General features: G+C 38.7%; 1 protein-coding gene across 15 annotated transcripts in view; it reads right to left on the reverse strand.

Annotated features, from left to right (window-relative positions):
* Window positions 1-14,028, reverse strand: part of KMT2C (lysine methyltransferase 2C) — a 306,019-nt gene that overhangs the window by 44,803 nt on the left and 247,188 nt on the right. For all 15 annotated transcript variants that reach the window (XM_030826223.1, XM_030826214.1, XM_030826210.1 and 12 more), the window contains 6 exons: window positions 7,940-8,072; window positions 7,483-7,697; window positions 5,786-5,859; window positions 3,195-3,377; window positions 932-2,815; window positions 56-348 (listed from right to left, as the gene is read on the reverse strand). In XM_030826223.1, the coding sequence (XP_030682083.1) occupies window positions 56-348; window positions 932-2,815; window positions 3,195-3,377; window positions 5,786-5,859; window positions 7,483-7,697; window positions 7,940-8,072 (2,782 nt within the window). The remainder of the gene's footprint in view (window positions 1-55; window positions 349-931; window positions 2,816-3,194; window positions 3,378-5,785; window positions 5,860-7,482; window positions 7,698-7,939; window positions 8,073-14,028) is intronic.

The raw sequence follows: 14,028 nt of genomic DNA on the forward strand, positions 1-14,028 counted from the left end.
CTCTGTTTCCCTCTTTAATAGCAATTTAAATTTGGCAGGAAATTAAAAGCATTACCTAAATCCATGGGGTCTCATCCCCATATTAGCAACATCAGGAGGATAGGGTCCACGCTGATCTTTTGGGAAAACAGCATATCTAGGTCCTAAAGGAGGGGCAACAGAAGACCTAATGTTCCCAGGATAGGGAGGTGGGGGTCTGGTGAAAGCCTGGTTAACATTCTCTGGTTGCCAGTGTTGAAGAGGCCCTGGATGAGGCACTGCGGGTGAGTCCTGTGACCCCTTCTCCTGTCGACCTGCAATCTTCTTCTGCTGTTGCTGCTGAAGAATGATTTCACGTAACTTCTGCCGCTAAATGGGAAGAAACAAAAATCACTGGGATTTGTGGTAATTAATGGCTTTTTAAAGGTTACTGGCTTTTTATTTTTAGATATGGGATCTTGCTGTGTTGCCCAGGCTGGCCTCAAATTCCTGGACTCAAGCGATCCTCCTGTCTCAGCCTCTCAAGTAGCTGGGATTACAAGCATGCAGCACCATGCCTGACAGGTTAATGGCTTTTTAAATCCTGATACTTTCATTATGGGGCTATGGTAATGTTTCAAAGTTTGATGAAATACCAGTTACGTTTAACTATTCAATATATTAGGAAAAATAATTTGATGATTTGGATCCTTTTCCTTGCCAGACAACTATCACAAAACAAAGCTTTAATATTTAAGGATTCCCCTGCGAATTCGTGAAGACTGAAATCAGATACAGAATAAATTAAACTGGTGTTAATTTCACCAATTTCATTTTTCTTTTTTTGCAGTATGACAAACTCTACAGAATAAAAAAATAAAAAATTAACTCCTGTGTAGAAATCCTCAGTTTGATGAAATGAACAGCTTCCTCAAATAATACATTTAAAACTGAGAACATACAATGTGTTTACCTGTCTCAATTTCTCTGTGTCTGCTTGGGCCATATTTACAGTATTCTGTGTATCAGTTACTCCTGAAGTTGGCACAGGTCCAGGAAGCTGGGAGACACCAGAGAACTGCTGGCCTTGGGAGTGCATTGGAGAGTTTGAAGATGCACAGAAGCTCCCCTCTGATCCAGGCCTTGGCTGATCAGCAACATCATGGGCAGTTTGACTTGTTCCAAAAGAGTCAGACTGAGATCTTGGAGTCACTGGAGGCTGATCATAGGGATCACGGACAGCAGATGGGGAAACACGGCTAAATGTGTCTGAAAGACCGGGTCCAGGGGGTCTAGGTGTCTGGGAACATGTATCAGGTGGCCTTACCAATGGGCCAGGTAAAGCTGGTCCTCGGTTTTGTGCTGCTTGCAGGAAAGGATCCTGATTTGGCATGAGGACTGGTCTTGTCATTGAGGACCTAGTAAAACCCTCTGAAATCCTTGGCTTTGGTGTTGCTGGTGGCTGAGAGTAAGGGACAGAAATTCCAGGTCTTGGTGTTCCAGGAGGATGAGCATATGGATCAGAATGCCTCTGATTAGTTACAGATGTAACAAACAAGTCAGTTTGTGTAGATGGTCTTGGGGTTGGGGGCTGCTGACTATATGGGTCAACAGTAGTAGGCCGGGGAGTTCCAGGAGGTTGAGAGTAAGGGTCTGTATTGGACCTAGCTGTTCCTGAAGATTGGGAATAAGAATCTACAACAGGTCGTGGAGTTCCTGGGGGTTGGGAGTATGGGTCCTGAGATGTTGGCCTTGATATGGTTCCAGGCTGGGGAAAAGCCCTTGAAGGATGGGCAAAAGATTCATTCATTGCTGGATGTGGGGTTAGGGGAGGCTGACTATATGGATCATTTGACTGATTATGAGAAAAATTATCTACAGGTCTTGGTGTCAAAGCAGGCCTTTCATAAGGGTCAACAGACAATCGCCTTGATGCCTGTGACACTGATCCATAAGGATCCTGAGAGGATGGAGGAGGTTGCATTGGAGTCTTAAAAGGTCCAGGACCACTATCAAGAGGTGCAGGTGTCAACAAGGGTCGTACATATGGGTCAGGTATCCGTTGTCTTTGAAACACATCTGCCCTAGGAGATGGTTTAGTAAAGTGATCATTGGTTCCAGCTGCTACAGGGCCTTTTGCAATTTGTTCTGAAACTATAGGAGACCGGGATAGGCCCAAGGATTTGGGAAATTGATCTGTCATCACAGGCCTAGGTGTGTCTGGAGGTTTTGCATAGGGGTCATTATTTGTCGTGGAGGAAGAACATAAATCTCTGACTGGGGATGGCCTATTTGCTGTTGTCTCATTCATTTGAAGGGGCCTAGATACTGATGATAAAGGTGTACAGTTTTCCCCTGGTGCAGCAGAATTTCTTCTGGAAAAACTATGGCCCACAGGAGGTGGTCGAGGGGTACCAACCATTTTTGCATATGGATCCATTGGAGATGGTGGTCGTGAGTTAGAGGACCCAGGTGAAAACACTTGTGGTGAAGGTGGCTGAGAAGTCTGAGCCTGAGAAAGACTCTCCTGAATGGGAATCCGGGATGGGGCTGGAGGAGGAGGTGGAGCTTGTGGTTTTACAAACACATCATCTGAAGATGTAGACGTAGGGGTACTGGGTGGCTGCTTTGTAAACAGTTCTTTATGGAATGACTGTGCAGGAGACATATTTCCATTGCCAGGCTGAGGTGTCAAGGGACTCTGTATCCCGCTACTTGGTGTATCTGAACCAGACTGCACCAGAAGATGCTGAGAACCAAACTGCTGTTGTTGCTGCTGCTGCTGCTCATTTTTCACCTGTTCAAGTTTCTGTGTGGCTTCAATTTTAGCTTGCTGCTTACTTTTCTGACGCATTTGCTATTAAAATAGAAAAGAAAAAGCAATCACATTTCGGTTAAGGAAGAAAACTACCATCATGGGGGAAAAAGCAACAGAAAGGTAATTTGTTTGATGTCAGCAGCTACCAGATTGCTCCCATATTAGATTACGAATTCCTGAAGAAGAGAAATTACTCATCATGGTATGTTCCATTTGTGCCTAGGGCAGTATATTGTTTATAGTATTTCGATAAACTTCCCAAATCAATTGAAATATATTTTACTGAAAAGAGAAATAAGTCTATCCTAAATCAAATTTTCACGGTCTAAGAATTATATTCTAAAATAATAATGCAAACACCTCCCTTCTCAAAACAAAAATGCAACTTCAAAAAGTAGATTATCCAAAAATTCCATACCTGTCTAAATTTCCATTCCTGTTCATGTTCTGATTCTCTTTGCTTTAAAGGATCTTTAAAAAGCTCCGAATCAATACGAGAGCTGGGATCAATGCTATCTTGCTGTTGCTGCCTTTTCATGGAATCATTTGACATCTGTACTTTATTAATGCGTAAAGCAGCTCTGTTATCTCTGGCTTTTTGCTTTGACAAAAGAAGAAAAAAAATTTCCCAGATTATGTTAAATGTTTTAAGGAATAAAATAAAACTATCATGAACTTTCTCAAATAAAAGAAAAAAAAGTCAGGTAAAATAGTTGAAATACTTACGGCACCTCCCCAAAAAAGAATCTGGACACTAACTCATCTTCTCTCTTTACAGTGCACAGTACCTATCAGTTGAGGATATATTTCTTTCTATGTATTTGAATTAAGCTTAAAGATCCTAGGTGTGATTTAATATTTTAGCTCCTAGTTTTCTTAACACATCCTTAGAAACCATGTCTCCTTCAATTTAGAAAGAAGGGGCTGGGGCCAGGCATGGTGGCTCATGCTCGTAATCCCAGCACTTCAGGAGGCCAAGGCGGGTGGATCACCTGAGGTCAGGTGTTCGAGATCAGCCTGACGAACATGGTGAAACCCCACCTCTACTAAAAATACAAAATTAGGCCGGGCGCAGTGGCTCACGCCTGTAATCCCAGTACTTTGGGAGGCTGAGGCAGGCGGATCACCTGAGGTCGGGAGGTTGACACCAGCCTGACCAACATGGAGACACCCCATCTCTACTAAAAATACAAAATTAGCCAGGTGTGGTGGCACATGCCTGTAATCCCCAGCTACTCGGGAGGCTGAGGCAGGACAATCACTTGAACCCAGGAGGTGGAGGTTGTGGTGAGCCAAGATCGCACCGTTACACTCCAGCCTGGGCAACAAGAGCAAAACTCTGTCTCAAAAAAAAAAAAAAAGAAAAATCAGTCAGGCATGGTGGCACATGCCTGTAGTCCCAGCTACTTGGGAGGCTGAGGCAGGAGAATCGCTTGAATCTAGAAGGCAGAGGTTGCAGTGAGCCGAGATCGCACCATTGCACTCCAGCCTGGGAAACAACTGTGAAGCTCCATCTCAAAAAAAAAAAAAAAAAATTTAGGAAAAAGGAAAAATATCCAATCAGTTTAAAAAAACAAAACAAAAAAAAAAAAACCTGGATATTTGAAACGTATCATTAAAGAAATCACTTAAAAATTTAAAAAATTCTGTCATTACCTAATTCAAGTCAAGATAAAACACAGCATATCAACACATCTATATATATGTGATAGAACATATACACACATATATGCTCTATCCAAAATAATCACTGTAACTGAAAATATGTGCACTGAGGAACAAGCTGGAAAATAACTATATATATTTTCCAACAATAATACAGATTTAATATGCTTTAAAATGAAAGCAAGGATTTGGTTCCAGCTGACAATCTTAATTTGGCTCTTTGGGAGAAAATAATTTACCATATGAACTGCGAATCTGATAAAATTACCTAATAGTTCATGGCAAAGATCGTGTGTCAAAAACTCTTTAAAGATGTCTAAATATTTCTCTTTCAAGATGCACAAAGATTCTCTATGAAACCTAACACGAAAAGAGGTGACTATGGAAGACACTGAGGCATGCCAATCCAGTCTCCAAATTTAGTACAGTTGTCCCTCTGTATCCATGGGGTATTGGTTCCAGGATTCCCTGAAGATACCAAAATCCACAGATGCTCAAGTCCCTTATACAAAATGTCACAGTATTTGCATATAACCTACACATGTCCTCCTGTATACTTTCTCCCTTTTTATTTTTTGACCTAGCAGGGTCTTGCTCTGTCACCTAGGCTGGAATGCAGTGGCACAATTTTGGCTCACTGAAACCTCAACCCCTCAAGTCTCTCAAGTAGCTGAGACTACATGCATGCGCCATCATACCCAGTTAATTTTTTCATTTTTTACAGAGATGAGGTTTTGGCTATGTTGCCCAGCCTGATTTTGAACTCCTGGGCTCAAGCCATCTGCCCACCTTGGCCTCTCAAAGTGCTGGGATTACAGGTGCAGGCCACTGTGCCTGGCCCCTCCTTTATACTTTAAGTCATCTTTAGATTACTTGTAATACTTAACACAATATAGATGCTATGTAAATCATTGTTATATTGTTTAAAAAACAATGACAAGGAAAAGAGCCTGTACAAGTTCAGTATAGATGTTTTTCCAAAATATTTTTGATCCATGCATGGTTGGTTGAATCCACAGATATAGAACTCATGGATACAGACTGCCAACTGTACCTCTGCTGAAGAAATAAAACAATTTTAAAGTGAAATGAATTACTCCTTCCCCCCTAAAATAGCTGATTTTCAATCTTCAACATTTTGGTTCTGTTAACTTGCTTATAAAAATGTCACACTCTCTATTAAGACATAAGGAGTTAGAAAATCACTGTAAAAATAAAGTTGCTTGTTGTACATGTACTAACAAGCATTTTCTGAAATGGAAATTTGTTTTTTTATTAACCTAATGCAAATACGGTTCAAGCACTGTATTTAAATATTTAAAAGATAAGAATTTCTTAAAATACCACATATGGTGCTCTTTCTTGTGAGCTTGCTTTTCTCCACAATTTGGCAATTTGCTTCACTCTAGTAGTCCAATCTACAACAAAAGAACAGAGTATAACACTTTCTCAGAGCCATGCTAATGATGTGTTGTAATAAAGAATGTTGATGAACTGCTGACAGTTAATCTTATTCAGGCCGTATTCTCGTGAGGTCATAGACCTATATTAAGTTTTTTACAAAGAACAAAGATCCTGGCACACTGTAGGCCAAACAAATGTTTTCTAAATGAAGTGTTGCCTTATTAACAACCTAGCTTGTAAAGTTGGGAAGTTTTTAGATTCAAGGGACAAAGTAGCAAAAATGTAAGCCGAACATAATAAATTCCCTCTGGTGGTAAGATATCACCAGAACCAAAGTACAAGTTTGTAAAACATCTGTGCTAAACAGAAGTCTATCAATTTGACCTACCAGAAGTAAACAAAGTCATAAATAAGCACATCTCACTAGCATTTGTGGACAAAAAACACATGGAAAAGTAATGAGTTCAAACCATTTATATGATGGTATACAAAATGAAGAAGCTTGGGTAAGATCAACAGTTAATGATAAATATAGAAATTATTTATTACACATTACAAAAAGAAAGCAAGCTTCCAAAAAGCCAATGAAAATGAAAAATCAGTTCACAGACCAACAGCTTTAACACAGTATTTCATGAGGTTCTTGAATCACAAAGTAAAATTATTAGAGAAAATTACTTTTAAAAAAGTTACAGCTCTGCTGTAAGGACAATTTGTGCTGACACAAAATGACAACATACCCATATATGTTCATAAACAGCAAATGTAAGCATGGAAAGAAAAGTGGCTGAAGAATGGGACACTGCCTTCATAGGTCTCCCTGCATCAAACCACTGATTTCTATTGTTAGATAAAAAGCATTTCATTTATTACAATACATAATGAATAAAGAACCATGAAGACGCCAATCCAAAAAGGTACCTAAAAACCAGTGGTTATCCAAATGAAAAGTCACTTCCAGGTACCCCTCTAGTAATTTAAGAGTTTGTATATTGATAGATAGCTGGGAAACTATTGCAAAACTGAGTTTGAATAACTTTTTCAATCCTGGTTTGTCTGACACCATGAACTCAAAATAATAAAACCGCATTGCTTGCATATATTCAATAATTGACATTTCATTAATCCAAATTTCTCATTCACTGGTTAATCTGAATTTTCACAAACTGTACTATTATTTTATCATCTGTTTTTTTCAAGAGGCAGTGGTAATAGCTGGACAGTCAGGGAAGGTGACGGGGGAAGAAGGGAAGACAATATTGAATTCGTTTCATAAAAACACAATTTAGGATTCACTGATTTAGCCTAGCATTATTTTTGATTAAATGATAGTTTGGGTTCTAGAAATTTTTTAAAGAATCACATAACACTGATTTCTGCATATTAATAAGTACTGCTAGGAGCTGAAAAACTGACCATTTCACTAACTGAAACTAATTTTTGGGAAATATGAGGATGGATGCAGGGTCTAGGACAAAGTAAAATGCAAGATGTTTCTAGACATCCAGGGAATCTTCATGTTGTGGGTCATCATAGATGACAATTAGTTAAGCTACCTTTCTACTGCAGTTAAAAAAAGATATTGCACATGCGAAAATGTTGGTAAAATAGAGAGAAATAATATATTCATGACTTACCAGGGAATTCTTCCTTTAAGTTGGGGAAGTTAATATTGGTGTAGAGAACTGGGGCAACTGTTGCCATTTCACCCAGAGCCTCCTCTTTCTCCCACTTAAGCGTGCTTCTCTGGGCATTCGACATCGTGTCATTTTCTCCTTCCACAGTGGGAGCTGATGATGTCCAAGAGTTGTTAGGATCACTTGCCATTGGATTAAAGGCTGAATTTTTATCCCTGGGAAAAAATAAATATCTTTACTTTATAAACATAAAATAACTTTTTAATATATGTTCAAGTATGGCTTTCATTAAAACTTATTACAAAACACTTAAAAGTAACATGTTTATTTATAGCAAAAGCCACAATAAATGCAACATACAATAATATCATACACAATCATTTAAGCAGGCTAATTTATATATAAATCAAACAGAAATTAGTGCAATTTAAGTTTCCATAGAAAATAAGGCTTGTACCTGGCATCAGGATAAGGGGATTGTGCAATTGCAGAGAAAGTTCCCACTCCACTTCCAGGTGGCAGAGAATTATGTGGGAGATGAGGACTGGGTCCAATAAGGCCATTCATGAGTGGCATCCGTGAAAAAACATCTTAAGAGAAAAAAATAATTCCGTTTGCATAATATTCATAAATAACAAGGAGCTGAAGTAAAGCTGACCCTTGAACAACATGGTTTTTAACTGCATGGGTCCACATAAACACAAATTTTTTTCAACTGAATGTGGATGGAAAACACAGTGAAACCCATGCATAGAGAGGAGCAACTTTTCTTGTATGCCAAGTTCCATAGGGCCAACATTTGACTTGTGTATTCTCAGACTTTGATTATACCTGGGGGTCCTGGAACTAAAGCCCCCAGTATAGAAGAGATGCTTATACTTCTAAATCAAAACCTTTAATGCAATTTAAAAGTAGGATTTTTTTCAGTATTATATAATACTGAAAAAGTAACTTTTGGCTATAAGATTTTGAAATATGATCTCTACAGCTGTGATTATTTCATTATTGTTTACTAGAAATAGCAAGTGTTCTGGAGTCCAAAAGCCCGGGGTGCGAATCTCAATTTTACCTGTTAGAAGCAGAATCAATTTCTATTTCCGTAAACCATAGGTATTCTGTTATTTGGGTTAATTGAGATAATGTATGTACAGCTCTAAACACAGTTCATGGTATGCAGTAACTATTCGATACATATTAACTCCTAAAAAACACTAATGAATCACAGCAAATGCTACTAAGTTTTATCAAATATTCTTTCTCTTCATTAAAAATTTACAAACACATGTTTCTTATATTTTATTCCTGTTCCTCTTAATACAAAAAAAAAAAAAAATCTATGATTCTTTCCTTTTTTTTTTTTTTTTTTTTTTTGAGATGGAGTCTCACTCTATCGCCCAGGCTGGAGTGCAGTGGCAAGATCTCAGCTCACTGCCCTCTCCACCTCCCAGGTTCAAGCAATTCTGCCTAAGCCTCCTGAGTAGCTGGAATCACAGGCACCTGCCACCATGCCTAGCTAATTTTTGTATTTTTAGTGGAGGTGGGGTTTCACCATTTTGGCCAAGCTGATCTCAAACTCCCGCCTCAAGTGATCCACCCACCTCAGCCTCCTAAAGTGCTGGGATTACAGGTGTCAGCCACTGTGTTCACCCCACCTATGATTCTTAAATTGATACTTTCTCTAAATTAGTTTTGAGTAAGCAATATATCTATCACTATCAATCAGATGATTATTGCTAAAAATATATACACTCTGGTTTTGGCCTAATTTTTATAACTTACAGTTCAGCCCCCAAACACATTTGAATTCTCATTCGAGCTTATTCACAAACATCAAATACCTTATCGTTTTCTTTCTGAATAGACATTAGGCAAATAAAAAGACCATCTTATGTTTCTTTACAACACTCCTTTAAGCATGTAACTCCAAGCCTTATTGTGAAAGTCTACTTGTCTAAACTATTTGGAAATAAGCCAGCTGTCCATATTGGGGCAGTTTCCAGAAAAAAGAAAGAACAACAACAACAAAAACTTTGTGTACCTTCAAAAAGCCCTCCCAATTAAACTTGATGATTTGTGGAAATACACAAGGCCTCTGTTAATTGTTGCAACAGTTAGAGGCATACTATTACAGGAGATCCACATCACCAATTAATTACACAAATGGCAATACAGAGTTGACTAATACTTGGTATAACTAGAGAATTCCTAACCTGATCACCTGATTTTTTTTTATCTAATGTCATTCCATTAGATTAAAAAAAAAAGGCTCATACACATACATTTTACAATGTATAATGGTCTTTCACTTAAACCACATCATTTGAATGTTACAACACTAAAGCCTACATAGCTCCAGTGTGTATGTGCAGATACTAAGGATGATCACTGGCAAGTTTAAAAGATTTTGTCTCAAAGACTTCCTAGAACTCTCTGACTTCCACAAACGGGCTTACCCTACTAAATGCCGCAGCTGGGTCCACTGGATCAGGCTTTCACAATGACAAATGTCTCATGACACATTTACTCCAAAGATTAAAGGGCAAGATTTCTGCTTTTTTCAAACTAGAATGCTACACCTATTTTCAACTTCAGTGAAAAGCAGGTTCCATTAAGGCAGGGGTCCCCAACTCATGGTACCAGTCCATGGCCTGTTAGGAACCTGGCCACATAGTAGGTGAACAGCGGGCAAGTGACCATTACCACCTGAGCTCCACCTCCTGTCAGATCAGCGGCAGTATTAGATTCTCATAGGAGTGCAAACCCTATTGTGAAGTGTGCATGCGAGCATGTTCCTATGAGAATCTAATGCCTCATGATCTGAGGTGAAACAGTTTCAACGCAAAACCATTCCCCAACCCACCAACCTGGGTTTGTGAAAAAATTGTCTTCCTTGAAACTGGTCCCTGGTGTGAAAAAGGCTGGGGATCGCTGCATTAAGGAATGTGGAATTTTAATAAACAGTATCAAATGTCTTTCATGTAATTAGGAGAAACAAGAGTTTATTGACAAGGAGAATGTGATCCATACAGTAGCTATCTATCAGTGCCATCTACTGATATTACAATCATAATCTTGTAATAATATACAATATTACCATGTTGAAACTTTTCCCAATAGTAATATTAGCTATTATTTAAGTACTTTATGCTATGCTAAGCACTGTCTTAAAAGCTTTACAACTTCACAAAAACCCACTGAAATAGGTTATTATGTTCAGCTCCATTTAAGCAAACTGGACCCACAGAAATTAAATAATTTGTTCAAGGACAAACAAGTAAAAGCAAAGTATTTCTTCTTATTCAAGAAGTAGTCTTTTTTTTTTCCAAGTCCACCATATCTACCCAAACTAGTCATATTAGTTTATAAAAGTTCAAAAGTTACTTCACAACTTTTACATAAAGAGGTTTCAAGTTACTCTGTCTCAATCTTGAAAACTCTATTCTCTTTCTGAACTTCATTACCATCAGACAATAAAGCATATTACATATTACATAATAACATATTACACTTTGCCTCCACTTTCTCATCAATTCTATTGAAGTTACTCCACTGAAGATTACCAACAACCTTCCCATGGTCCAATGAAACAATGTTTTTCAAGTAGTCATCTTACTTAACTGTACAACCTGTTTCTAATGATCATTCATTTCCAAGATCCTATACCTCTCACTCAATGTCTCAAATCTCTCACCACTTTACTTTCACCTAACTTTTAAAAGGAAGAAAGATAAGAAAAATGTAATTGCACACCTAATATAAATCGGATGAGTTAAGCATATACTTAATTACATTTAATTAAAACGCATTCCTCGAGATTCTATACTCTACTGGCAGTATATTCTCTTAATAAATCTCATCCTTCCCACATCTGCAACTAGCACAATTACACAGATAATTCCTACATTTTCATCCATCTGCTTGACTAACTGCAACTCCCTGTAAGTCAGAATAGTGTATATGTCCCATTTCTACCAACTTAAAAGAGGTCTAAAACTAAATTCATTGTACCTCCACTACCTTCTACCAGCACACACACTAAGTCTTCCTTTGTTTCATGTTTCATAATTATTCTCTGGGCCCCTGGTTTATACATAGTCTAATTCACTGTAATTTCCCCCTTTCCTCACACCTTATATCTATTCAGTAGCACAGTCCTACTTGTTCTAATGTCATTTTCTCTCGTATCTATTCCTTCCTTTCAATCAGCACTGAAGTATCTTTACATGGAACCTACTTTTTAACTTAGTCTCAACCACAATAACCTCATTAGTACAACTCTTCTTGTCCCAAATTAATTCCCAAAATTGACACCAGAGCTACCTTAGCAAAACACGTAAGTGATCAGATCACACCACTGGTGTAAGGTCTTCAAAGGCTCTTGGAAGCTTCTAGGGAAAAGGCCAGCTGCCTCTGCCTATTTCTCAGAGCCCTTTACAATCAGCACCAATGTCCACTTCTAGTTTTGCTTCCTTTAACAATGCCCACTCCCTTTGCTCTGGAAAACGTTGAAGTTGTCATTCTTGAATAACTATGTGTCACCCTATATGTAACTTGATCATGCTTTGCCCTTACATTAGAACTACTATTCTTTCAAACAAGAACAATGAAATCTTAGTGATTCATAAGGCTGTACTTGAATTATACTGTACTATAATACACATTAGGTGTATACCTGAAAGTCTACAGTATTAGAATTACAACCTCCTAAGGGTAGGCAAACTTATTCACCTTGTATTACACATTAACACCTTGCAAAAAAAAAAAAAAAGAAAAAAAAGAAAAAGAAGTCATCCTCTCAAGACCTTTTAAAAATGAGACTGCACAATGAGGTAATTTTCATGATTGTAAGATGTTTTTTATAAAGAAATACATATTTGATTTTTAAAATATGCACTTTCAGTTCAGAAAACATAAAGACAGGTCATTTTTATATGTTGAAAAGAGAAATACTGAATAGTTCTTAATCGTTAAAACAGCATATGGGGGCTGGGCGCGGTGGCTCACGCCTGTAATCCCAGCACTTTGGGAGGCCGAGGCGGATGGATCACAAGGTCAGGAGTTTAAGACTAGCCTGACCAAGATGGTGAAACCCCGTCTCTACCAAAAATACAAAAAATTAGCTGGGCACAGTAGCAGGCACCTGTAATCCCAGCTACTCGGGAGGCTGAGGCAGAAGAATCACTGAACTCGGAGGGCAGAGGTTGCAGTGAGTCGAGACCACGCCGCTGCACTCCAGCCTGGGTGACAGCGTGAGACTCTGTCTCAGAAAAAAGAGAAAAAAAAAAAAAAGCATATGAAAACAATTAAGGCAAGAAGTAGTTACGATGAGTATATTACCCAAATGTAAATCACATGTTTAGCCTAGCAAAAATCAAGGTAAATTTATGTTTAGAGGCTAAACTGGTAAAAACTCAAATATTTCCATTATGTGCATTATGGAATTTTCATGTATATACAAAGTTGTTAGTAAAGGTTACAAATTATTCACACACTTTGGCACTTATACAAGAAAAGGATAAGATATCCTCATGTTATTCAATTCAGGATATAGTCATGAGGCAGTGACAACAGGATATAGAGAAATGTTCCTATGCTCAAATCATCAGAAATATATACTAGCTGGGCACAGAGGTTCACGCCTATAATCCCAGCACTTTGGGAGGCCGAGGTGGGAGGATCACTTGAACCCAGGAGTTCTAGACTGGCCTGGGCAACAAAGTGAGACCCATATCTCTGCAAAAAATCAAAAAAATTAGCCAGGCATGATGGCGTGTGTCTGTGGTCACAGCTACATGGGAGGCTGAGGACAGGAGGATCGCTTGAGCCCAGGAGATCGCGGCTGCCATGAGTTGTGTTCACACCACTGCATGCCAGCCTGGGTGACAGAGCGAGACCCTGTCTCAAAACAAAACAAAAATACATACAGATAGAGTTATATACATGCCACCATGCAACTCCATAAACTCCTTCTTATAGGAGATTCCCATACCTGTATCAATTTCCCTATCTGCTCATACAGACCTTAATCCTAGGCTATCAAATTTCAGCTCTACAGAAAAGGGGAGAAATTGGTAGCTAATTGTAAGTAGGCAGAAGAAAAATGAACAAAATAGGCAAACATTCACAAAATTTCATAGTGTCTACAGGGATAGAAAGGTCACTGATTTACTATGAAAGTATGTACTGAACACATACTCTGTGGCAGGGCATATAAGCAAGACATGGATGACTCTAGCCTTTAAAGAGCTCACAATCTAAAGGGAAGACATAATTACCCAAACAGGTATTATATTTGTGCCATACGCTACAAATGAAAAACATGGGGGTGGGGTGGTGACCAGCTAACCTCTGAGAGATGACAGTGAAATCGAGAGCATATCAATGAGTACAGGCAGCCAGGTGAGTGGGGACAGTTCCACACACACACAGAAGTGCCTATGTGGGAAATGACTGGAGTAGAGTGATCTGGGAACGGGACTTGCAGGGAGGGAAGAGGGCAGGCACTGTTACATCCTCCCCACTGCCAATGAATGAGCAAAAGAATTC

Source organism: Nomascus leucogenys, chromosome 13, assembly GCF_006542625.1.
Source record: "Nomascus leucogenys isolate Asia chromosome 13, Asia_NLE_v1, whole genome shotgun sequence".
Lineage (NCBI taxonomy): Eukaryota > Metazoa > Chordata > Mammalia > Primates > Hylobatidae > Nomascus > Nomascus leucogenys.